Source organism: Ictalurus furcatus, chromosome 9 (genome assembly GCF_023375685.1).
Source record: "Ictalurus furcatus strain D&B chromosome 9, Billie_1.0, whole genome shotgun sequence".
Lineage (NCBI taxonomy): Eukaryota > Metazoa > Chordata > Actinopteri > Siluriformes > Ictaluridae > Ictalurus > Ictalurus furcatus.
In genome coordinates this window covers 9,963,784-9,990,136 of record NC_071263.1, presented here as the reverse complement: position 1 = coordinate 9,990,136, position 26,353 = coordinate 9,963,784, and the positions used below count along the sequence as shown (strand labels likewise).

The window sequence follows — 26,353 nt, the reverse complement described above, 5'->3', positions numbered from 1 at the left end:
CTAAACCACTTTGTTCTGACTGAAGAATTATTTCAAAAGTGTGTTTTAGTTTGCTCTTAAGAGTCTAGTCAGATACATTTTCACATACCTATATGGATTTTTTTAAAATTTTTTTTTTTTATCTGGTACTGTGATGCATCTCTAGTTCTCATAATAGCATGGTAAACAAAACAAAAATGATTCATATCTGAAAGAAAGGCATAGTGGATGTTAGCATTTTTTTAAAGAAAGATTAGAGTATACTGGTTTTATTACAGAGGACACTAGAGCTCATCCACAGACACGATTATGCTGCACCATTTTGAAGTTGCTTTTCAAGTCACACCAACAGCTTTGGGAACACCTAGGGTATAATGACAACTAGAATAAACGAGCAACAGCTCATGGACCAAATACAATCTAATGTATTACAATGCTGAGGTGGTTCAGTAAGCAACAAAAACAACTATATAGTCAAAAGTATGTGGACACCATATGTGGGCTTTTCCCAAACTGTTGCCATGAAGATGTCTTTGAATACTGTAAACTGGCTCCAGAATGACCATGCCCCTGTGCACAAAGCGAACTCCAGGAAGACATGGTTTGCCAAGGTTGGAGTGGAAGAACTTGAATGGTCTGCACAGAGCCCTGACCTCAACCCCACCGAACATGTTTGGATGAATTGGGACGCCAACTTGTCTGGAGCGAAGTCTTCTCGTCCAACGTCAGTGCCTGACCTCACTAATGCTCTTGTGGGTGAATGCACACAAATCCCAGAGTAAAAAAAAAAAAAAAAAAAAAAAAAAAAACAAGCATAGCTGTAGCCAGGAGTGCTATACCTTTTAATAGGTCTGTGGGGAATTAAATAACACCAACGAGCCACAAAGTTGCACTGGTGAAAGACCGATGACAATGCTTCTTGTGTGTGTGTGGTAAATAATTATCTACCATACCATTATTACACTGCCACACACAGCAATCAAATGTAGGCAGTAGCCAAAACAACAAAAGCACACACTAACATAAAATGTCTGACTATGCGTGTGTGAGAGTGTGAGTGAGTGAAAGATAGCTGAGGGTAAACTGAGGCAGCATTTCCTTGTCCTTACAGATCTTTTTAGATTTCTATATCTATTATATCCTGCTAAAACAGCAGGAACAACTCTTTATATTTGAATAATGTTAAGTCAAGTCTTAATTACTATATGAAGGCTCACACTGACCTCCAGGCGTCTGACGACCTCGCCAAAGTCCTCTGTGTTGTTATTGATGGATCGCAGTGAAACACTCTCACCACGCTCATAGTAGATCTTCATGGAGGCGGGGCTTCCCAGACACCAGCCAATCACATCTCTTGTGGAGCAGTTGAATGCCAAGGCTTTGATCTCCTGGTCGAGGATAATGACAAACTCGTTGGAGATGGCCAGCAGACCCTCACGTTCCGCCCCCATCGCCAGGTCCTCCAAATGCACTGCCCACGTGATTGCGCCCAGGCTGCGCAGCTCTGCTCCTGCGTAAGGCCGGATTTTCTCCTTTCGCTTATGGGCCAGAGAGATAAAAGGAAATTTCCCCGACGATTCCACTGGCGTGCTGGTGACATGCCGCTCGGCCAGGTCGCGCAGATACTCCTGACGTGTGCGTGTAGCCATGGCACCAAACTTGGATGATTTGTGAGCGGCGTTCTCGGCGTTGATGACTTTCGTCAGAAGGAACTCTCGGAACACGGTGGATTTGGGTAAAGTCACTTCTTTGGGGATTGGAGGACCAAACGAGGGCACATCACTCGAGCGGCTGACTGCCACACTGCGAGAAAAAGCAAATGATCGTTTGGGATCATGCGTTTTAATACAAATACAAAGTTTCTTGGTGTACTAGATTATTTTTTTCAATCAGTCATAAGTCTGATCAAATTCACTGTTTTCATTCAATTACTGCATTATTTTCTAAATATGAATACTACAATGGACTTGGACTTGCAATCAGAAAATTGTAGGGAAAAAAACTAAACATTTAAATAAAAGGGTTGATTAAACATGTACTCCTATGGCATTTGGCAGACGCCCCTTATCCAGAGTGACTTACATTCATGTCATTTATACAACTGAACAGTTGAGGGTTAAAGGCCTTGGGCAAGTGCCAACAGAGACAGCTTGGCAGTGCTGGGATTTGAACACATGACCTTCCAATCAGTACCACCACCATACATTAATGCATTATCTATTGACCAGCCAAAAATCAGGTTAGTGTGATTTCAATTCATTTCTGCAAATGCTGACAGTGGTGTTATCCAGGTCTAGGTTCCTCAAATGATCAAGTCTGTTCACAATTATTTCTTATACTATTTAGTAGAGATGCACCGATACAAAATTTCTCAGCCGACACGATAACCGATTATTCAGGGTGATATCGGCCAATACCGATAGTTCTGCCTTTTATACCTTCTCTTAAATTAATAATAATTAATTCCACAATTTTGAAAGAAATGCAACTAAAAACTTTATTCTCTCCATTTCAACAAGTTGTTTCACAGTAACTGGTCTCATAAACAGAAAACACATTACTCTAATTAACATGAACACATGAACTCAATTCTGAAGATTAAAGTAAGATTTCTTAACTTATTGAATGTTATTAATTCATAATAACATCGACTGAACTCTAATAAACCTCCTGTTAGTCTCACATTCACTCACCACTAACAAAAGCATTTCTACTTCATCATTAACATCAAACTGGTAATATATAATAAACTTTTTTATATATTAACAGGATATGAAATATACTACTCTACAAATATATTTTCTGTGCTTTTTTTCTGAACTCATCTTCATTTAAATCTTTCAGCGGTGTACTGGCGCTTTAATTGAGCGCGGGAAAAAAAATAATAATAATTTGACTCGACGCCGAAACTTCCGCTTCACTGCTGCAGTGTCCGGTGTAAAATTTTAGCAGTACAGAGATTACAGACTGCAGTTTTTTTGTCATTCCACACAAGAGACATGTTTACATACAGCATGAAATCGACGTGTTTTCCAGCCCTCTTTTTACTGACAGGATATAATCGGCCCTGATCATCGGATGTTTTTAAACCGATTATCGGCCGATACAGCGGTGCATCTCTACTATTTAGTGCTTTAATGCAGCACATTCAAATATAGTCACCGCTGTAGTCAAATTTGAAAAAAGAAAGAGAGAAAGAAACAAAGAAAGAAAGTTGGTCGGTTCCTAATTCATCCTACAAAATGTCAAAGCCTGAAGCCACTAGAAAAAGAACAGTGGTTTGGCAATACCTACTTCCAACCACAAAAAAAAAAAAATGAAAGGGTACTCTTTAGTCAGGTTTCTAGCTTGGCATGCTTTATAGAGGGACAAAAGAAGTAGGTCGAGTGGACTCTCCCTCGGGATAGCTGGAAAGAAGAAGTAATAGGAAGGTCAAAGCGAGGTAAAAAAAACAAAAATCCATTATCAAGCAAACTATTTTCCTTTGGTTTTGTTCCTGCCAAGCCTTTTCACATTCCTGCACAAAGAAGGGTGTGAACTTTCCAATGCACTGGGGTTTTTATTGGGCTGCAAACTTTGTTGGGATACTGCCTCGTGATGCTCTAGCTGACCACTACTGAATTACTCCCACACACACAGTCAGTCAGTCACAAGCGCTTATTTAACTAGAAACACAATGACTCTAGGTAGTGAGACAGTGCAAAAGCACAGACAAATACAGATAACGATTCACTAGGTGGACGCCACAAAATGATTATTATTCTACAGCAGTGGTCCCCAAAGTAGAACCTTAAAAACACGGCTCGTGTTTGCACTGAACATAGACTAAAGAAAATAAAACTAAGTAGGTCGCTTGGGCAAAAGTGTCGGAAATACATGGAAAAGTAGGCGGGTCTTTAAAATCATACGTCTTTGAGGCCAATACCTGGATATGAAACAGAACTAGGAAAAACATAATTTAACAGGATTTTGCCAGGATTTACGACTGATTCTGACCAATAGGATTCATATAAATCTTCACTGCTCAGGTGGTAGAGCGGGTTGTCCACTAATTGTAGGGTTGGCGGTTCGATTATTGGCCCGCATGACTCCACATGCCGAAGTGTCCTTGGGCAAGACACTGAACTCCAACTTGCTCCGGATGGCAAGTTGGCACCTCTGCTACAATTGGTGTGGGAGTGTGTGTGTGAGAATGGGTGAATAAGAACCAGTGTAAGATTAAAGAAGTGCTATATAAGTGCAGACCATTTACCATTTACTACTACTGCTACGTGACTAACTAATATGAGCCAAGGTTTTCATAGATGTTTAGAATCTCCACAGCATGAAGAACCAACATGAGATAACCTGAAAAAAAAGATTTCAGAGTGCAAGACCTACGCTTGCTCAAACGTTTGACACTGTACCGCTTCTGTACTGCATGAAGACATGTCTGCTGGCGGCCTACAACCTGCAGGAAACTCTCCACTTTTGACATAAAACTAGATCAATCGGTGGCCTAGAGAAAAAAAAAAATGCACACTGCAATGTTGGGATCAATGGATATTACGCAATAAAAATTTTTTTTTAAAAAAAGTGTGACCTGCTTCACTTTACCCAGGAAGTCATGTCAGCCATTCAAGACTTTGGCTGCTCTTGGTAAGTGCACACAAATTGGAGATTTGCAGCACAGTGAGAGAGGCTCAGTCTTTTGAATAGGTTAGGAAGGAGATGAGGGGAGAGACTGCAGTATAAATACGGATAATCAAACCATTGTGGCGTCATTTAAAATATACTGGATTGCTGTGGGTTGGTACATTTAGCAAAACTGTATTTAAAAATTCACATGGTTTAAATTCATACGCATAGATTACGCCACATCTTATTCAAGCACATGGAAGATGTACGGAAAACAGCCACTTCCACCATAGTAGAGCCTGCAATAAATAAATATATTTATATATATTATATAGATAGAGACTTTTTTTCACATTGCCAACATTCCCCTAGTGCAGACTTTGAGATGGAATGCAGGGTTAAGGGGACCATTCGGTACTAGCCCGGAGTCCGGTCTCATCTTTAATGCTCATGACCATAGTAACAAATACTCAAATTACTTCTCAGTTGTCCACCATCTACTCAAAAGAGAATAAATCCTTCACAGGTTATCCATGTTCCTACTGAAACCTGCATCTCAACACTTGCTCACAGACTCCCACAAAGGGGAAAAGAAACTTGATGGCTAATAAACATCGGCTAATGTTGTATTAACTGATTGCAAGACTGTATAGATAATGGTAAACAATGCTGCCTTGATTCTGAGTTATCGCTGGAAATAATCCTAAAGGTAAGTGATGTACCCCATCACACAGTTGCAATCAGAATGATTCGACCCCGAGTCGAGCCGTACCGTGCAGTGGAAAAGCACAATAATGAAACCCTTGATTAGTTGCATCAGGTGTGCTTGAGACAACACCTGTTTTGTATATTTGTGCTGTTGTGAGGGATTCTATTCAGGCTGCTGAATAATTCAGAAACTGGAGAAATCATAATAAGGTGCATTTTCAGTTGAATTTGGGGAAACCACTTGAAGCATCGATTGTGTTGAACTATTTCAATTACCTTTGTTTGATTTGTTCAAGGCAAACAGCTGAAAGTCTGTACATTTGGACAATAAACCTGATTTGCAATGGGGGTTGAATAACTTTGATTGCAACTGTATACTGTATGAAGCCTATATAAGCACTTGCACAACTTCTGTCCAAAACACAATTTGTCTTTGGAAAGTTTATGTACTACCTTGTTACTTTCACTACTCAGCATATATAAAAGATTTAGTATATAACTTTAATCCTATGATGAGTTATGAGCAGCGTGTTTCCACCAACACTGAAATGAAACCCATGCAACTGTGAATAATTTCATTTTTATCTGCCAAGACAAAATCAATCAATCAAAATCCAACACCCATTTCTGACAACTGCCTTAGGCTAAATTCTGTTGGGAAAATTAATGATGCTCCTTTATAGGTCTCAGTGATCCATTCACAACTGTATGCAAAAGCAAGTTCATGAAAAGATTTCATTAACATTTTCTATGCACATGCAATATTTTGAGATTACCTACACCTTCGCTAAGAGTCCGGTGGTGAGTCAGATGGACAAGCATTGCCTTGGAGACAGCTGTGTGCTGCTCACACCAAGGACGAGTGCAGCCAGCAGCGGATCACAAGGTATTTCTTCCTGCTAAAGCTATACATCCTACAGCAAGCTTCCCCTTCGGTTTCAACTTCCTCTTGATTGTTTGAAGAAAGAATCAATTAAAAGTGTCCAGAACAAAAAAAAAATAAAAAGGTGGTCGTCATCGCGGTTAGTTCTTCAGAATCCAATAATGCTGAGACAGTGACGTCAAGAAACAAAAAGAAAACAGGATCACGCTTTTAAAAAGGAGGTCATGGCTTTTTTTTATTTTTAGGATTCATTTATCTCCATTTGTTCCTGTGGTATGCTGAGAAATCCAGACTTCTCTTTGCCAGTATGTTCTTTAAATACGTTCTTGGAAAAATATAGATTTTTTACAATATAATCTCAACTCAATGTCAAGCATAAGACTGTCAGCCTTAAAAAAAAATCCTATTAAGACAAAAACTAATGGATCGTTCCAACGGCAGGTGTGTGCGTGTGAAGCTTTGCGAGAGCGAAGCATTTTCTGTGAGCAGCGAGTGTTGTCATTCAGCTGAAAAACCAGTGCGTATACGAGTGTGAGCGAGTGCATGTATGAGGGTGGGGGATGAAGGTCTGAGGAGAAGAGTCCTGCACGCGCGCACACACACACACACACACACACACACACACACACCTTAACTTCTCCAGACTTCTGAGGCAGGCAGAATTTTTCAGAACGCCATCAAGGCATTTCTTTGTTTAATATGCTTAATCTCATACAAATATAGATGCTGGGAAAAAAAAATGCACACATTAAAATGAGTGATAAAAAAAAAGAAGAAAAAAAAAAAGTAAGAACGCATTACTTGGTCTAGAATCAATGCCTCGGTGCCTCCGTCACATTAGATAACAGTTCATGGAGCAGACACATAGTCAGACTTAATCAGAGCAGCATGTACTATACACCCCTTATACAGCTCTTCTGAAACGGTCTTCATAGCTTAACTCATCATGACGTATACGTGACAAGCGGAGCGCTTCGCTAGGATTGGTACTGAAATATAAATAAGATGCTTTTAAGCCACAATCAGACTATAAACAGACAGAGAAAAGATTCGAGTGTGGAACCGAAACTAAATAACTATTTTATAATTCATTGGTCTAGGGGTACGATTCTCGCTGAGGGTGTGAGAGGTCCCAGGTTCAAATTCCTAATCTGGAATCTAAATAAACGTTTCCAAATATAAATATGGAATATAAATGACATCATTAGTCTGAAAGGTCAGGCTGGATATTCTGCATAATGAATGTCTCATGGAGAGTTCTGACAACGCTTACTCAATAGTTTAGGGCAGTGGTGGCGGAGTGGTTAAAGGCTTGATCAGAAGGTCAGGAGTTCAAGCCCCCAGCACTGCCAAGTTAACACTGTTGGGCCCTTGGGTAAGGCCCTTAACACTCAATTGCTCAGTTGTATAAATGAGATAAATGTAAGTCGTTCTGGATAAGGGCATCTGCCAAAATGCTATAAAATGTAAATGTAAAGTAGACTTTCTTTCCTATTGTTCACCCTGAGGAAGAGCAGGCACAATAGCATGCTGGGAAGGGGCATTGTGGAGATTGCTAGATCTCCAATAGCACTTATTTGAGCACCTTGGTGCAATGAGCTGTTGGCTAAAGGTGCTCCTGTATATCACGCCATGGGCAAAACGTGGGTAGCATCCTCATCTGTGGCTGTAGTCCACACCAACATTGGTAATACTGAAAACATTTTTTGTTTGTTTTACCCACACCAGCAATGTCAGTCCATTTCCCTTCCACAGTGAAACCATGAAAATGTCGAACATGTACACTGACCTAGTGACATTCTTACTTGCCTTGGCATTGTGAATATACACTATAATACTAAGCAGCCATTCACAGAATTAAAATACACAATACAGAAAACGGCATTACAATAAGTTTCTTGCGATCTTGGAATTGTGGAGATTACACAACATTCCCAAAGGGGCATTTCAGTGGTCATAAACGCCATTTCAGTGGGGTTTTTAAAAAAAAAATTATTAAACAAAGCAGTTCACTGAGGTGTTTGCCGTTCCCTGAAGTGATGCTGCCCCATCAGCAGACCATGGAATACAAAGAATGCTTGCAACACTAGACTGACAGATGAGCCCCAGTAGCTTGCTGCACAGACTGAAATACTTCACCTTCCTTAGAAAGAATAGCCTGCTCTGACCTTTCTTTCACAGCGCATCATTGTCTACAGTCTAGTTAGGTTAGACCACAGGGACTTTTACCACTGCGCCATTTCTACATGCTAGCCCTGTACAGTGACAGGCTTGACAGGCTCTCCAGCACGCTGGTATTCCACCACCACTTCCCTTGTCTTGCTGATGGTAAGCTGAAGATGGTTTTCCCTGCACCACAAGAAAAATCCTCCACCAGCCTCCTGTAATCATCTCCATTATGCACCCTACAAGGGGAGAACTTCTGCAGGTGGCATAAGCTGGTGTAAAACTGAAAGTCCAATATAGAGAGTGAAGAGAGGAAGGGAGGCAGGATGGTTCCATGGGATTCCCCAGAATAGCTCGCCCCATCCAACCCCACAAAAAAAAAAAAAAGTAGCCTGTTGGTCAGTCCAAGATCCAGGAGACTAAAGCCCAAAGTATACTTCACTTTTTACACATATGCTAGGAACAGCGTACAGTACGCGTGACGCAAATTTCGTCATCAGCATACACAACCGGATTTTTCTAACTGGTCCCACATGCGCATTCAATTCTTTTGCACTATTAGTTGTCCCACAAGGCGGCAAGAGTGACTCAGTGCTGTTGATTCTCAAGGTAGTCGAAGAAAAAACTGAATTTGCCATCCCTCGCCAAAAAGACTGAATTTGCCATCCCTCACTCTTTTCTGGTTGAGTGGTCGCAGAGACCATTATCTCTTCCTCTTTTTAAAAAAAAAAATGTCTTCCTCCTCTAGTAACAAGTGAAACAGCACGTCTTTCTCCTCCACTGTTCTTGGAGGAATCCTGTTGTGATTCTTCTTCGTCGTCATCCTTCACAACAGAAGACCTGCTTTCCTGCTCTGTACTGACTCTTGTAGGCCAGGAGGCCTAGTGCAAGTCGTCGTAACGTGCATGCGTCGACCGCCTAGGTACCCGTACATGTCAAATGGAGTATACTTTGAAAGGCTATGCATACGTCTGTGTGCATACGTTAGCATATGCGTAAAAAGAACGACGTATACTTTGGGCTTAGAGGCAGGATGGAACCCGATCGAGTCCAAGTGTGTGTAAGTTCTGTGGAACATAGATCAGAGCATCCTACACAACTGTTTGTGCATGGACTTGATGGACCATTACTAGAGATAGGAGCTGTTTGAGGACCAGCCCCTCAAAGGTCTTCATTATGTGAGATGTTACTGCAACAGACCCCTAGTCTTTGTGGGTATTGGGATGTGTTGTCTTTGGCACTGGAATTATGCAGGAAGTCTTCCAGAGCTAAGGCACTTTCTGAGGTGTTAGGTAGAACAGGAACAGCAGCACCCTACAGAACCGGCTGGGGCAGGTCTTAAGCACCCTGGGGCTGATACAACAGGCCCCCACAACCTTGCCTGTGCAAAGTATACAGTAAACAGCGGGAGTGGTGGTATTCTCAGTAAGTATTGGGGGTCAGTGGGGGTGGTGTCCTCTGTGTTTGAGGGGGCATCAAAGGGACTGCAGGAAGAAGGGGGTGGTGGTATTGTCAAGGCTGAAAGAACCCCAGTTGGCACAAAGGCGTTAGAGTTGGAGGTGTTTGGGGAACATCCTTAACCCTAACCAGGTACCTCTCCACAATTAAATTCTCAACTTGTTTGAAGTCATTTATAGTCCTCATTCCACTGCACACCTGCTTCAACTCGCACTGCAGCTTGTCCTTGTAGACCTTATGAAGCCAAAACGTCAGCTCTGATGCCACCCTTTTGATGTCTTTCTTGCCTCTTTACCAAAAGACCTTCATCGTTTTGGTCAGTCTTTTAGGTCCTTTGATTCTATGGTTTGTTACTGGCAAAATGTACCAGACTCTCCAGATTAAAGCTAGAAGTCAGGACCACATAAAAGTCTCAAATGACCAGAATGTGTTTAATGATCTTAAAGATGGATTTTCCAGCACAGTATAGTTCTTAAAGTTCTTGAGTCAGTTAAGCCCACCATGCTGTAATTAAGTAGTGATGAATGTTGTCATATAGGGCTAAGCGCATAGGTATGATGACAATGGTACGATGACCATGGTACAACGAGGGATTTTGCAACCATTTCAGTAATGCTGCAACCATTTCATTTATGCTGTGAGAGGACTGCAGCAGTCAACTGCACAGCAGGATCCGGCACAAATTAAGTGCTCCCTAAAGCCAAGTTCACACTACATGGCTTTCAGTGTCGGCAGACTGCTGTGCTGTTCACACTACACGACTTGCTCTGTTGTAATCAGGAGTCTTGAAGTCGTTGTGCTGTTCACACTACGTGATTGCTCGGCGACAGTGGGGTCACACACACACTACACGATCTGACAACGACTCAGTCACGCGACGACTCTATCTGGTGTCCAAACTACGTTTTGTCACGGACACACACGCGAGAAGTGACACAGATATGACAGGAAACAGGAGTTGTTTATTTGACGATGGACGTAGGACAGAAACAAGCGGTGCAAGCTGTTTGCGTGATGATTTGTGTTGAAGAAACCCCAAAAAGAAAAAGACAAAGAAAGTGGGTGAAAGAATGAATTAGCACATGCAGGCAGCAGGGATTGTGTGCTACAAAGAGAGTTGGGGTGAGCAAAAAATGTTTCCACAGCTTCTCCCCTTTATGCCTCTGCCATATGTTTTGTGGGTTTCCCTTCCTCACGGTGACCTCACCCCATGCCTTGCTCTCTCATTGGCTGTAGCTCGTTGCCGCAATCACTGCCATTGACGACACGTTTCACACCACAGGATGTGGAGTCGCATGACAGCTCCAAATACTTAGCACGCCAAATATCGGCCTGGTGTCGGCGAGCCTCTTTCATGCGTCGTTGAGTAGTTCATACATAACGATCAACTGCTGATTGGCGATTACCGATTGCTCGGCGACTTACAAATGGCCGATACACGATAAAATCGTGTAGTGCGAACTAGGCTTAAGCCTGTGCTCAACCTGCATGCCCTACCTTGGTAGTACCTGCTAAACTGGCCAACCACCACAAACAGTGGCTACAAATGATGTAAAGGTTGCCTCTCAAAAGTAAATCTGCCCCAAGTATCTATTTCTTACATACAATTGACCAACGTTTACAGTTAAAGTTCATACGTTTGACACCAAAGTAACACTTCAGTTTAACATATCTGATTTAACAGTGAAAACGCAGCTCAAAAATATCACACCTGCCAGACCCCCCCCCCCCAACAGGCCAGTACATGTATGCTCTATTTAACAACCGACCTGAACCTTTACCCCTTTGCTGGTTCTGTTTACCTGTAGCAGGTGTTGTCTGAGCAGGGATTGTGAACGCGGACGATGATGAAGACATGTTGGAAATGTGAGCGGATGTGTTTGGGGGTGAAGGGATGAGCTCCTGGCTCCTGGAAAACGATGGTGACAATATCATTCCCAATGTGCCTTTTCCTCAACAACTGCAGAAAAGAAAGAAAAATAAATAAATAAATATGAGCAGTGGTACAGACGGGCCATGTCACAAACTGTATATTGACTTAAAATAACATTACATATTATATTTCATACACAGGCTCTGAAGCACTGTATTGTACCTCTCAGTTTCAGCATTACAGTAGCAATCATTATTGACACACAGACTCCATAATCATAATTTTTCTTTCCTGTATTCAAATGGTATCTGTACTCTATAATTTACTGCATGTGCGGCACCTCATCTGGTAATAACGGAAATGTCTGAGGCACAAATCACTATTACACAACCTATTATAACTGGACATACAGGCATCTTCAGGACAGCGTTGAAGAACTGGTAAAGTAAACCCCGAAGCAAGATCATACATTTTAAAACTGGACGAATGGAACAGAGAACGGAGCGCTGCTTAACCTGCTGTTTGTTGTTTGGAGTATATGGCAGCATTGTTGTCACGTGAAACATGATCTCGTAGTCCTTGTATGCTGTGTACAGAGAGTGTGTCCCAGTGGAATCCGCTAAAAGAGAAAAGAGGTAGCCGACCATTAATAACAACAACAACAGGTTAGGATATTTTTAGCGTTATTTCATGATTATCTCACGCTCAAGTATACTATAAAGGAGAAATACAAACAAAACAAAAAAAATATGCAGAAATTATGTAAACATACTAACGCTACAGTCACACTAGCAAATGACAAGTTGCACATGTCACTTTGTTTTTCTCTAATGTGCATGTAGCGACCACTACGGTCATCACTTTCGGGTGTGCACTGTCCAGTGTTAGTTTTTTCCCAGTTCTTATGAGAAACAGTAATAGCTATAATCTACAACTTCTAAGTAGTTAAGCAGAAGATACATAACGCCCTAATCAGTATGAAAACTGATTGTTGTTTGATTCACATGTCACATATTAGGCTTCGCTGGCAGATTAGCAAAGCAAGCTAATCTAGATACGTACGCTCACCAGACACACCAACAATCTGTTACATCCTTCCAGAGCTTTATGGTTTTTGTAACGTCTCGATACGCATTTAAAGAGAGGTTGTATTTGACAGGACAAGATGAATTTTTCTCCTTTTTTTGTGCATCAATCACTGAATGGGAACTACTGTAACTGCAGGTAGGAACTTCAATTGTAAGTGGGGAACTGAAGAAATGTTGGACCACAAACACACACACCACTGGATTTGCCTGAGGAGTCATTCAAGCCATTTGTTTGGATTTGTCATTTTACTATGTCCTACCAAAAATGTGCATAAGATTGAGGAAAATCTCAATTCAAATGTCTTGTCTTAGTTTTTTGCCACAATCACTGAAGTCACAGTTCTGCATCACACATTTACATAGAAAATGAACCGTCATCTGCTGTTTTGTCGCTTGCTACTGTGAATGCAGGATAACATACAGACAATACGTCCCCCCACAACCCTCCACCAAAAAAAGCACCCACATTTATGCTATGTGCAATACTGACAATATCCAGAAACCAGCTTGAGTCTGTGATAAATGTGGCAAGAAACTATTTCAGCATGCAATGGTAAGAACCTCCTTATACCAAAGACCTAAAGCAAGTCAGTTGCTTGAAAGCATTTATTATTCAAATTTTTAAAAAAATTATTCATTTAAAAGTATATAACATGATACAGTATTTTGACAACAATACCCACCATGTACTATCAATGCCTAATGAGACCAAAAGGAAAAATAAATACACAGCATTCACATAACACAAAAGAAACGTGCTTCTCGGCTGCCTTCTGAGATAAACGGCTATGTCCTGGCGAGAAACTCAAATTATGAAGGGGTATTTCACAGGATGAACATAGATATGTAATTAAGTGCTTGGTTGGAATTATCTATCATGTCTTGGTTTTATTAGAAGCACTAAAGATTCATTCAGGCAACTGGACCATGTGTCCATGGTATCCGTCAGGAGTATTTCAAGTCTTTCGGGAAAAAGGAATGAGAGAGAAAATACAGCTGCAGAGGAAACGGAGAAAAAGTGCACAGGGCTGAAGGAGAAAGGCACAAAGATGACAGGTCAGTTTTTTAAAAAAACTGAAGTGACGTTTGTGTATAAGGATGGACTTAAAAATGGATATTTACTTAAGAAAATCATACCAAAGTTACATAAGAGCATTCAGAATTTACATAGCAATTTTAAAAAAGTAAAAAAATAAATAATAAAAAAAGGATACACGTGCAAGTTAAAATAAATATGTTTTATATTATATATATATATATATATATATATATATATATATATATATATATATATATAAAAAAATTTACATAAAAGAAAAGATTCCATTTTATTTGGGATAAAAATTCTAAAATTCATTCTGGTGATACCTTATCAAAAACCTCTCTAAAGACCTTATTAAATAATCACGTTTGTCTGTTGACATTAAAAGCAGAACACTTTGAGAATAAAATGTGCCTCAAAGTCATAGGAGTCCTACATGACTGAAATGGTCACAACTCAACCTTGGGCAAACAGAAATATATCTAAGGAAATAAAAATAGCCTGGACTTTCATCCTGCAGAGGTCATGTTGACTTAAGGCGCCAGTTTAACACTGTGGTAAAAACAGAAAGGCCCTGTTTACACTACAGCATTTTCGCTTTAAAATGCATAACTTTTGCTACGGTTACGCCTGTTGTCTACACTACTCCGAGACTTTTGAAAACGCAGAAGAACCCGTTTTAGTTCGAAAACTCCGGGCTCGCATTTCAGTGTAAACAGACCAAAATGAAGACTTCTGAAAACGAAGGCCTGGCTTCGCCCACATTCACCCTCTGATTGGGTCTTCTGTATCATTGCGTATGCTTCCCTGATTCGTCAAGCTCCTACGTTATGACCATTACGCTACCTTGATCGTATACAACTACACGCAGACTGAACCGCAAGCTTTGCTGTCATTCTTAGCAGCCACTGTGCAGTTAAATTCTATATTTTATAATACTGCAGCTGCCTACATGCGCAAGAGGCGAGCTATGATTAGAGAAATCACCAACAAATCTCAATTCAAGCGGCGTAAGTTCTACGTGAAACGCCGGTTTGGACTAGCAACCAACTTCCTGTTTACACTTGTACGCGCATGCCCAGTGTGCAGGGATGGTCATGTGATATGCATATCCGGTCATGTAGTGTGGACGGGGATCGTTTCTGAAACACAGCGGAAATGCCAGTTTTCATTTTAAAACGAAAATGCACTAGTGTAAACAGGGCCTAAGCTTGCCTAAAGCTTATTAAGGTTTCCTGATCGAATCTTGTCACACTTTAATCAAGCTGTCGGAGAGTTGGACTGTTCCTGCAGCCATTAGCCAGTTTGACTGAACGAACTTCAACTCAAAAACAAGCTGGCCTTTAAATAGTCAACTGGTATCTAATGATTTTCATAAAAATTGAATTATAATGTTTTGTAATTAAAAGGTTCAGGGATAAAATGTGCCTCAAAAGAATGTCTGAAAAGAACATTTAGATAATAATGAGCCTATTGCATAAATAATTGATGAGGATTATAAAACTCAAACAGTTGTTTTTTTTTATCTTCTTCTTACAGTTAAAGTTGTCATTGAGTGCACAATTTTTGAGAACCCCTGTTTTAAGGAACACCCCATTTAGATAAGTATCAGAGAAACTAATCTTTTATTCAAAACCTGAACAAATATAATACATACTCTTGGTGTCCAGCTGAGCCCGGTACTTGCTGAACCCTTTCAATCGCACTTTCTCTCCCAGGAGCTGCAGGAACTCTTCAAAGGCAGGACCAGCCATTTCGTTGTTATACATCTCCTCCTCTGTGCTCTGGCCTGCGCGACAGTACATCACCCCTACCTTCACCTGGAAACTAAGCTGAGGAAGCAAAAGGCCAGGGTAAAGAAGCAATATCAATTTAAAAGGGTAAATGATGCAGCTGTGCTATAAATGCGAATGATCTATTTCAAAATTAGACTCGCTGAGATCAATAATCAAAGCGTTGGTGAAGATTGGTAACAGAGCTAACGGATAATGCGCGAGTTTGCCTTTTGGCCTACATACCCCCTGCTCATCCAATTTCATCAGCTGCTCGGTCACTTTTGGTGTATTGAGGGCAAGCCGCAGGCAGGAGATGTCCAGCTCTGGGAGCAGGTATTCCAGCACTTCTTTAAGGGGTAACCCTCGAGCAGTACCATGTTTAGCAGTGGAAGGCACCGAATCCTCAAGTACAGAGCCTCTCAAGGTAGTCAGCTAAACAAAAAGAGGTACAGCCAGTGCTAGAATTAGTGTCATGCTTGACAAAGAGAACTCTATAAATGGGTGCATATAAGAGGTACGTGAAAAGCACTGAAAAGTAAATAGCACTCATTTTTATGGATGTATCTCATTTACTGTTTACTATAATGTATGTACATCATTAAAAAGATTTCCCAACATTTTTGGACTAGCAGTACACTGTTCCTCTCTTCTTCATGTAGCCTATCCCTTGCGTGCTTGTGTGATTGAATTAGTTACGGCCTGTCACGGGAGATAAACGCCTTGGAAAGGTTACGAGACGACATGACACAGAAGCTGTACTACATACATTCCATGAGTCTTGTATCCAGGTCAATAAGCGGGGAAAGCTTGACTGGAATTTTGCAGCAAGCGTTGGAATGCGATTTCTAGAAATCTCTCTCTCACAATGCAGAAAAATGTATACATAAGCCAAAAAGATACAGAACAAATGTTTGTTTATTTAGAGGGAGGTAGGGGGTGAACTCACCTCACTGGTTCTGAATATTATTCGGTAGTTATACTGCTGGCCATGCTCCTTGTGGTCCTCCAACTTCTCTCTCCTTATGCTTATTGCCACCGGGCCCAACCCCTCGTCGACACCAAAGTAGTTCCAATGCTCTGCAAATGTATAGGGTAATACACAGGATGTGAGATGGGTGCTGCACATCCTTTTGCTCTAGAAGGCCACCGTATTGCAAAGGAAATGCCTTACCTCTCAAGTAAAATAATTTCCTGTAGTAATATGCCCCAAGGTCCACATGCTCAACGACATACTGTTTGTCCCTCTCACCGAGTAAGCCGGATGCATCTTTGGGACCCTCTACAACAGCAATGCCCCCATTGGTGCAATGGTGGCTTAGTGTAGTTTCATCTCGTCCAAAAACCCTGGAGCTCCCACTACCCAGCTCACCTGCTACAGCAACCCCTACCTTATGTCTAAAGTCACCCCCAGTTTCAGTACAGAAACAAGGACATTTCAGTACTAGTCCACCGCCCTCATCGTCGGTTGTGTCCAAAGTGGGACTATCCCGCGTGTTAAGTTCCTCCTGGCTTCCACCAGGAGAGCTGTACGGCAGGCTGTGTGTTGAAGATAGGGTGGATGTTGCTGAACCAGAAAAAGCAGAAGCAGCAGAGGCACCGGAGGCACCAGAAGTAGTGTTTTTGCATTTGGCTGCAGAGTTCTGTCTGTTCTGGATCACCTCATTCATGTTAAACAGCATGCTCTGAACATCATAGTGTGCAAAACCTTTTTGGCAGACCCAGGGCTTTAAGGGAGGTTTGGAATCTTCAAGACGGTTGTCCTCCATATCAGAACCCACCCTGGGAGAATCCACATCTGTCCTCGCACTGCGAAGTTTCCTGAATATTGATTCACCCCCTGTCTCAGATTTGGACCTTCTCTTGGGGGGCTTGTCTCGTTCTCTCAACCGACTAGAAGGAGACTCATTTTTCAAGTCCTCTACAGCAGAGTCCAGCAGCAGAGCCTGTTCTTTGGTAGAGACTGTTAGAAGTTCTGCCAGTCTTTCAGGTGCTGGGCTGCGTTGGTCTTGCTTCTCCCCTTCATAGCCCTTTAGCATCTCAAAGAAGCTGTTCCTTGAGACTTCAGAGGAGCAAACAGCATGCTGGTCAATGGAGGAAGCGCTGCCATACTCCCGGTGCAATGGAGACCACTTCGTCCCTATAGCGCCCCAATCTTCCCCACTATCCCCACTACCGTCAACTTCACTTAGGGTCATGTCACTATTACTGCGTTGCCGGATTCGTCTAGTGTTACCACGAGAGGAGCTTCTATGATCGTCAACTGTGAGCAACTGCTCTTCCATGGAGCTTCCAAAACTGGCTGGATTTATCTTGCTCTGTAGTGTCTTTTGGATGCTTTGGAGCATAAATGAATCTTGCGGACCAATCAGAGCACCAAGTTTGGGCTGACTACCTGAGCTAGCTCCTGTATGAGTCGTTGTATCGGTATTTGTAATGGGTAGTCGCAAAGTTCCCCCATCTCTCCTAGGTGGCCAGTCAGCAACCCGAGCTCGGACTCCCATCTTCGGTACGCCAATCATGCCTCCTGTCTGGTAAGAATTTTCTGGACGCAGGAGGGATACCCCTCCATTGGACTGGCGTAACGGACGAGTGTAAAATTCTTCAGGGGCCTGGACTGTCCCCACAGCAGGCCGCTCAGAAGGTGAGCGTTTCAGGCTTGTCATGGTGACGCCTCACCAACCGAGCATCTTAAGTCTGGAGCATTTTTTCAGGATGGGGTTGTGGCAGCTTGCTCCACTCCACGGAGACTAGGTCCTTGTTCTTTGGTTTCCACAGACTATGGGCATCAGTGCAATATTTCTCTGGACTGCATGGTGGTCTTGTAAAATGGTCAGGCCTGATCAATCACACTCCTGCAAGAAACAGACCAGAGTTAGGAGTGGCAAGAGCTGAACCACTTCCTGATATTAGGCATGAGAAATATTTTTATGGCAAATTGGGGTCTAAATATAGACTCTGATCACGATTCAATACACGATACCATCCTCACGATTTCGATTCAATAGTTAGAATGTTGTGAACAAAATTGAAATTAAGAAAAATTATGACTGAAAAGACCATTTCTAAAATCAAAAACAATGCAAAACATGCATTTTTCTCTGTATAAAATTAAATGAATAAAAATTAGCTACAAACAGGTTTAATATTGTAAACTAAAATGTACTACAGGTTCACCAAATCTTAATAAATAAATAAATAAATAAATGTATCAATTCTCCCAAAAATCCTGGGGACTGAAAATGATTAACTGAAACATAATGAGCTCTGTAGCAGAAATAGAGCTCCAAAGTTCACTAAAAGGCCCAATTTCCACATTCTCTGGTGTTGTTTGGAGGCTACTCAGCTTATTTTTTTTTGTTATAACATGGTTGTGTAACCATATAATGAAGTTATTGGGCTACTGGACTCTCCATGAACGAATGTGATCATGTGACCAGCACGCCTTCTATCCATTTTTAACTCTATGGGTCGCACAGATTGAGACATCTGAGCTGTGTCCGAAATCGTGTACTGTGACAGTAAATACTGAATACGCTGCAGTACCTACTGCATGGCCGTTGAACCAGTACGTACTAATCAGTACGTGTGTGTAGTATGACTACAATCCCGGAGATACTACATCCGTCATGATGGCATGGTCATGTGACCTTTGACGTCATCATAAACAGAAAAATCTTAAAAGGGACCACCAGATTAAAGCAACCGCTCTAACGGAAAAATGCACAACAGAATTAGTCATTTAAGGTGGGTGGGGTTAACAGGCTGAGATAAATTTGTTGCCGTTAGCTTGGCCGGCTAAGGCACGATGGAGATCACAAAAAAGGGTTCAAGCACAGTTTTCTTGTTTAAACCTTCAAGAAGTTAACAATTTATTCGGGTATTGTTAAACAAGTCCTGTTTAACAAAGGTTTAATGAAACCCCAATTCCAAAAAAGTTGGGACGCTGTGTAAAATGTCAATAAATGTAAATAAAAACAGAATTCAATGATTTGCAAATCTCAAACCCATGTGTTATTCACAACAGAACATAGAAAACATATCAAATGTTTAAACTGAGGAAATGTACCATTTTACGAAAAAAAAAAAACAAGGTAATTTTTTTTATTTGATGGCCGCAACACATCTCAAAAAAGCTGGGACAGGACAACAAAAGGCTGGGAAAGTCAGTGTTACTAAAAAGAAACAGCTGGAGGAACATTTTGCAAATTAGGTTAATTGGCAACAGGTCAGTAACATGATTGGGTATAGAAAGAGTATCTTAGAGAGGCAGAGTCTCTCAGAATTAAAGATGGGATGGAATCTGGATGGAAGCATTTGTTGCTCTAAAACCTGTATATACCTTTCAGCATTGATGATGCCTTTCCATATGTGCAAGCTGCCCATCTAATTCCATTCACAAACCAAGTGCATTTCCTCAGTTTAAACATTTGATATGTTTTCTATTGTGAATAACATTTGGGTTTATGAGATTTGCAAATCATTGCATTCTCTTTTTATTTACATTTTACACAGCGTCACAACTTTTTTGGAATTGGGGTTGTACTTACAAAGAGTCGACGCCGTCTTCCACGATTTTTATTTTCTGAGCTCGTCTGCACCAGTCCCGTTGCATTATGGGAATTTTTGATCGAGTAGTGTCCATCGGTTTCACACTGCAAAATCTCACCGGAAGCAGTACGCCATCCAGGTATTTCTCGCCTACTGAGTACGCCCGAGGAGTGGTATGTCCGAATTGGACATACCACCCCTCGGGTGTACTGCTTTCCGCCTACAGTTTAGTGGGGTAGTACGCAATTACGGACGCAGCCCTGGTGTTCAAAGAGTGCAAATGCGTTATATGCATAATTAACAGAACACTGATTTCCACGATGAGCATAGTCACATTTAGACATTGCCATGCATTGTGTCACAATGTCATATGAATTTGCATAAAGATAAACCATTTTCAACATCAGTAAAATTAAGTAGTAGTTTAATTCATGATAAACGCTTTTCAAAACCCTACATTCAAGAAGCTTTCACACATTTTCAGTTCAACAAACTAAAGGTATGTTTCCACGACAACGATGTACTAAAAATGGAAGTGTGTTTCCTTTGAAAAGTTTTGTGTACAGATGACAAATGATTTCAATGATTTAAGATCTACATGTAGTACAAAAAAAAGTTCTGTCTCCAGTTACTTAGAATCTCAATAGTTAGACTTGGAAAATTATTCACTGTCATAAGGAATTGTGAAAACTCGCGCTTGTCAAGCATAAATTCGGCTTATTTCTATTGGTTAATAAATTCGGAGACGTCCCTAATGTAATATAATATAAGTTTATAGTAATATAAGTTTTCTCCATTGTGGAAATGGAGTTTTCTGTCTTCATCCCCATCTTTCAGCTTTTCTTGTGCTCCAGGTCAGAATTCTGTTAACAAAGCTTTAACAAAGGTTCGTTTTTAAATACTGAAAAAAAAAAAAATGTAAATAGTGAGACTCTCTCAGTCAGTCAGTCTGCTTTCTATATTTTATTAGCAATAAAAGGATACAGACATACTCCAAAAAAGACAATGACAAAGATAATAAGGTTTTGAACACTGGAAATTAGTGGGATTTTCTGCTAGAACTACAAAGTCTCACTTTCTATTTCGGCACAGACCTTTTACATAAGAGCTCTTACAGTTTAATTAAGATATTTCAAGCCTCAGAACTCAGATGTAGCCAACTTAATCAAAAATGTCTAGTGAATATTTAAGGTGGGTATTAATCTCTTGGATTAATCACTAACTGGAAGGACACAGAAGCTTGATAAATGCAGGTCCGTCCACGACAAGTGAAGAAATGTTAGAGACAATCATTTCAGATAAGGTGTTCCTTTCATTCAATTTTATCAGAAAAACTAAGAACATCACTAGAAGTAGTGTATAACAACCTTCTGTTTTAGATTACAGCAAGGATCTTCAATTACCATGCGTGTGTATAATGGATATTTACCATATCAGTGTGCTTTAATTTAATAATCACTCCCTTCCCTGTGATCCATATAACTGGACTGTGGAAAATAGCGGGTTTTCTATAATCTATGAATGAACGTCATTCTTTTTTCAACTCAGGTCTCTTTTCTCGGGGATTCACGGCATGGTATTGGGCTCACTGAAACACTCTGCTACGGTTCTGTGGCATCAAAAAAAATAAAGTCCTGATCAGATGCGGCAGGAAATTAAAGTGCCCCATTATGCTCTTTTAGAGGTTCCTAATTTTGTTCTGGAGGTCTCCTACAATATGTTTACATGTAGCCGAGGTCAAAACACACTTTAATTTTCTCAAAATATACATTGCATCATCATCTCTTTTCTCACAGTGTCTGAAACGGTTTGATCAAGGACCCGGTCTCTCTAAACACCTCCTTTCAGAGAGCCTACTCTGCTCTGATTGGTCAGTTGGCCCTGTCTGTTGTGACTGGCCTACCGCTTACATCTCGTGTCAGCCATTGCCATGTTTGAATTCCAGCAGCTTCCTCAGCACTTGTATTACTTGTAAACTACAGTGTTTGAGAGCGAGTCAAAGCAGACGTTGTTCACGGGCAGCCAATGAAGACGATAGGAGGGCATTATGCAGATTTGTTACATCCCTACATAGGTTAGAGCAGGAAGTAAAGCTGGAATTACTGACGACTCTGTTCAGGCAGTTCAGAATCAGTTCTTTCTTTTACGAGACAACAGCGCCATTTGACATGCACTTTGATCTTCGAAACTTTGCAGACCTTTTTACACGCACAAACAGTTATATTACACACTACATGAAAGGTAAAGGGCACTTTAAGTAATATGGAGCACAGATTTGTGCTTGACTTGGGTCAACACACATATACTAACCTAAGTGAATTAAGACCTTCGTAGAAGCATTAATAAGAGTGGAGAGGTACCTGAACCCCATAGAGAATCTATGAGAGACGCCAGACCCAACAATACAGACGAGCTGAAGGCCGCTATCAAAGCAACCTGGGCTTCCAGAACACCTCAGTAGTGCCACAGGCTGATTGCCTCCATGCCACACCGTATGGATGCAGTAATTCGTGCAAATGGATTAAAGCCCCGACCAAGTACTGAGTTCATAAATTACAATTATTTTCAGAAGGTCAACATTTCTGCATAATAAATTCTTTATTCTAATATTTTGAGATACTGGATTTTTGATTTCCATGAGCTGTAAGCCGTAATCATCAAGATTAAAACAAACAAAGGCTTGAAATATTTCACTTTATGTGTAATGAATATAGATTATATTAAAAGTTCTACGTTTTGAATTAAATTACGGGAAAAAATTAACTTTCCCATGATACTGAAATTTTTTGAGATGCACCTGTAGAGATGATTTTATATTATCCTTTTCTATTTTTCCATTTTTAATATGAATGATGAAAAATGTATGCACCTTAAAAGTGCTATTGAACTTCCATAAAATTTTTATTTATCGGAATAGTTTTCTGTGGCTGAATCTTATCTCTCTTACAGGGCAAATGTTAGAGAACACAGTGAATAGAAAGCAAGATATTAGAATAAATGAAAAAGTATTGTGTGAGGACAGGAGCAAGATTTTCATGGTTCCTGGGTAGCATACAAAATAACATCTAGGCATATTTGTAGCTAAATAAATAAATCAGAAACATCTGAATTCTGGATAAAATTGCACATTGCCGCCTCGTGATTCTCTTTAACCCTTATGTGTCCTTGTGGACATTTTTGTCTTTAAATCATTCTGTCGGTGTTAATGCAAACAGCAGAAATTTTGAAAAAGGTGTGTATTCTTATTGGAACTCAAATTAGAGATGCACCGACGTATCGGCCGATAAAGGCAATTTTTCACGCTATCGGCTGATAGTTTAAAAGCATCCGATGATCAGTGCCGATTATATCCTGTCAAACAAAAGAGGGCAGGAAAACACATGGATTTTGTGCTGTGTGGAAAGATGATGTCTCTTGTGTGGAATGACGACAAAACTGCAGGTTGTAAGCTCTGTAATCTCTGCATCGCAAAAAATTTTACACCGGAAGTGAACAGCGGTAAAGCGGGAGTTTCGCCATCGAGTCTATTTATTTTCCCAGGCTGCTCGCACTGAATTAAAGTGCCAGTACACCGTTGAAAATTTTAAATGAAGTTGCGTTGACAAAAAAGTATATATCACAGAAAAATATATTTGTAGAGTAGTGTATTTCATAACCAGTTAATGTTAATATATAATATAAACCTTTTTAAATATTACCAGTTTGATGTTTAGTAGAAGTAGAAATGCTTGTGTTAGTGGTGAGTGAATGTGAGACTAACAGGAGGTTTTTTAGAGTTCAGTCAATGTTAATATGAATTAATAACATTCAATAAGTTAAGAAATCTTACTTTAATCTTCAGAATTGAGTTCATGTGTTAATGTTAATTAGAGTAATGTGTTTTCTGTTTATGAGACCAGTTACTGTGAAACAACTTGTTGAAATAGAGAGAATAAAGTTTTTAGTTGCATTTCTTTCAGAACTGTGGATTTAATTACTACTTTTAAAAGAAGATGTAAAAGGCAGAACTATTGGTTATCGGCCGATATCATGCTGAATAATCGGTTACCGGCTGAGAAATTTAGGTGCATCTCTAATGTTAATACTTCACCCTCATTTGCTTTCATAAATGTATTTTAAACTAGGCACAAAAAAATAGTTACACTCAGGAACTTAAGGACAAAAATGTCCCCATTGAAACCCATTCAAACAGCAATATTTAATCCCCATGATGTTTAAGCATAAAATATTGCATTCTGTGTTAATAGGCTTTTTTTTTGTTGGCAAGGTTTCAAAACATTGATTTTTTTATTTATTTCTGAAATGTGTAATAATTTCTCAGGTTTAGTCTCTGGGGGAAAACATACTTTTCCTCATTTCTGATTCTGCTGTATTATAGAGCACTGTAGACCAACTCAATAAATGATGCAGCTATCATTGTGTGATTGTTTTTGTATGGATATCAGAGTTGTGGTTTGTATGTGTACTGAAAATTGTGTGTGTGTGTGTGTGTGTGTGTGTGTGTGTGTGTGCGCGCACGAGAACAGTTTGAAAGAAAAATTATATTGTACTGGAAATCACAAATCCCACCCCATGTATACAAGTCAAAGAAGGTTACCGAGCTTTGAAGATTTTTGAAATAAGGAAAGAATTTTAAAGGGTTAAAATTCTGAAAATGAACGAATGGTAATCATGATCAGAACTGATGCTGGGGGAAAAAAAAAAAAAAAATTTCGATAACAGTTTTTCGACATGGTCATTTTTGTCATCTATGGACCCATGTGTAACTTCTCTTTAATTGACGCACAAGGGTTAAAAGGTGATTGTTTTAAACTTCCTAATGATAAAAGTTTGTCCTGTCTGTAGCATAGGCTAATTAATGTTGAAATGCATTCCAATAAAATATGAGTGCAATTTTAAAGAAATCATATGAGTGGAAAGTGGAAAGAGAGCTAATCTGGAGCTCCTGTCTAGACTCCTGATCTCTGTTGGTCATGCAGATGAGTCAAAGGCCATAAAGCCAAAAAGAGCACCATGTCCCAAGTGAACTTAAAGGTATAATGAGGGGAAAGTGCATGAAGTTGCTAGGCAACAAACACCACGGTGTCTTGCAGAGAGACTAAAATCAAAATAGCAATGTATAATTTTTCAGTAGTGCTGGTTACACACACATATAGATAGACAGAGAGAGATAGAGATAGATAGATAGATGGATAGAGAGAGAGATAGATAAAGATGGACAGACCGAAAAAGAAAGCCATCTTCTCAGGAGGGGTTTCTGCTTTGAACTTGAATGATGTGAAGCTTCCCATTCCGTCTGCATTTAAAATATTGATTTATACAATTTACGTTCATATTGACATAGAATTTACATTCTTACAGTCATATTTATCTAGATATTCCTTCAGTGAGAATCGTATTTGGTGAGACGGATTTTAGTTATTGCGCCCCAGCACCATGGAACCGGCACAAACATCTGAAACTGGTTAAATTAATTCCATTATCAGAGTTGAGCTATTATAAGAGAACTGTTTCAGAATGAATGTTCCTGGATGTAATTGTACTTAAGTGATGCTAAGTGCTGTTTGTAATTTTGTCCCGTATTGGAATGTTGTTAGTGGTAACTTGTGCTGACTTCATGGCTGGGGCTAGCCTGGAAAAGGGATTTAATCTCTTAATTTCTACATGTGGCTACCGTGGTTTAATAAAGCTTAAAATCAAATAAAAGAAACACATTTTATACTTAGCATATATGTGCTAGGGCTGATCATTTCTGGAACGTCTTAATTCTAAACCCATCCTTTTTCCAACCAAGGACTCTTCAAAAATGTCCGCTTAAGCAGCAAGCAACAAAGGGTCAATGTGACGAGCGACTTTTGAGATGAGATTTTCCTCAATTCTATGCTAATTATGATGAGGTAAAATGGCAAACACAAAGGACTGGTTTGAATGATTACTCAGACCCCTCTTATGACGTATGTGGTCTGATGTGTCTTCAGGGAACGCTGGGGAACACAGAACTTCAGATCCCATTTACTAATTGACTCGCAGAAATGTTAGAAAAACTTATAACCATGGTCTCGTCATATATGACATCAGAATGAACGTGTATAGAGACATTACAAAGTCAATAAAGTTGGGAAGGAAGTAGCAGAGATCGATGGTGCCTCTGGTGAGTGTATGTAGCTGTGTCTGTATGCAAAATCCAAGCTCATAACATGTCAAACAACCAATCGT

General features: G+C 40.2%; 1 protein-coding gene across 3 annotated transcripts in view; it reads right to left on the bottom strand.

The window, feature by feature from the left end:
- The window catches only part of LOC128612353 (signal-induced proliferation-associated 1-like protein 1), a 72,062-nt gene that overhangs the window by 21,644 nt on the left and 24,065 nt on the right, over window positions 1–26,353 (bottom strand). For all 3 annotated transcript variants that reach the window (XM_053632448.1, XM_053632447.1, XM_053632449.1), the window contains exons 2-8: window positions 16,761–18,441; window positions 16,536–16,666; window positions 15,833–16,021; window positions 15,472–15,646; window positions 12,200–12,303; window positions 11,614–11,771; window positions 1,203–1,782 (exon numbers count right to left, since the gene is read on the bottom strand). In XM_053632448.1, coding sequence (XP_053488423.1) covers window positions 1,203–1,782; window positions 11,614–11,771; window positions 12,200–12,303; window positions 15,472–15,646; window positions 15,833–16,021; window positions 16,536–16,666; window positions 16,761–18,252 — 2,829 coding nt within the window. In that variant the 5' untranslated portion in view covers window positions 18,253–18,441. The remainder of the gene's footprint in view (window positions 1–1,202; window positions 1,783–11,613; window positions 11,772–12,199; window positions 12,304–15,471; window positions 15,647–15,832; window positions 16,022–16,535; window positions 16,667–16,760; window positions 18,442–26,353) is intronic.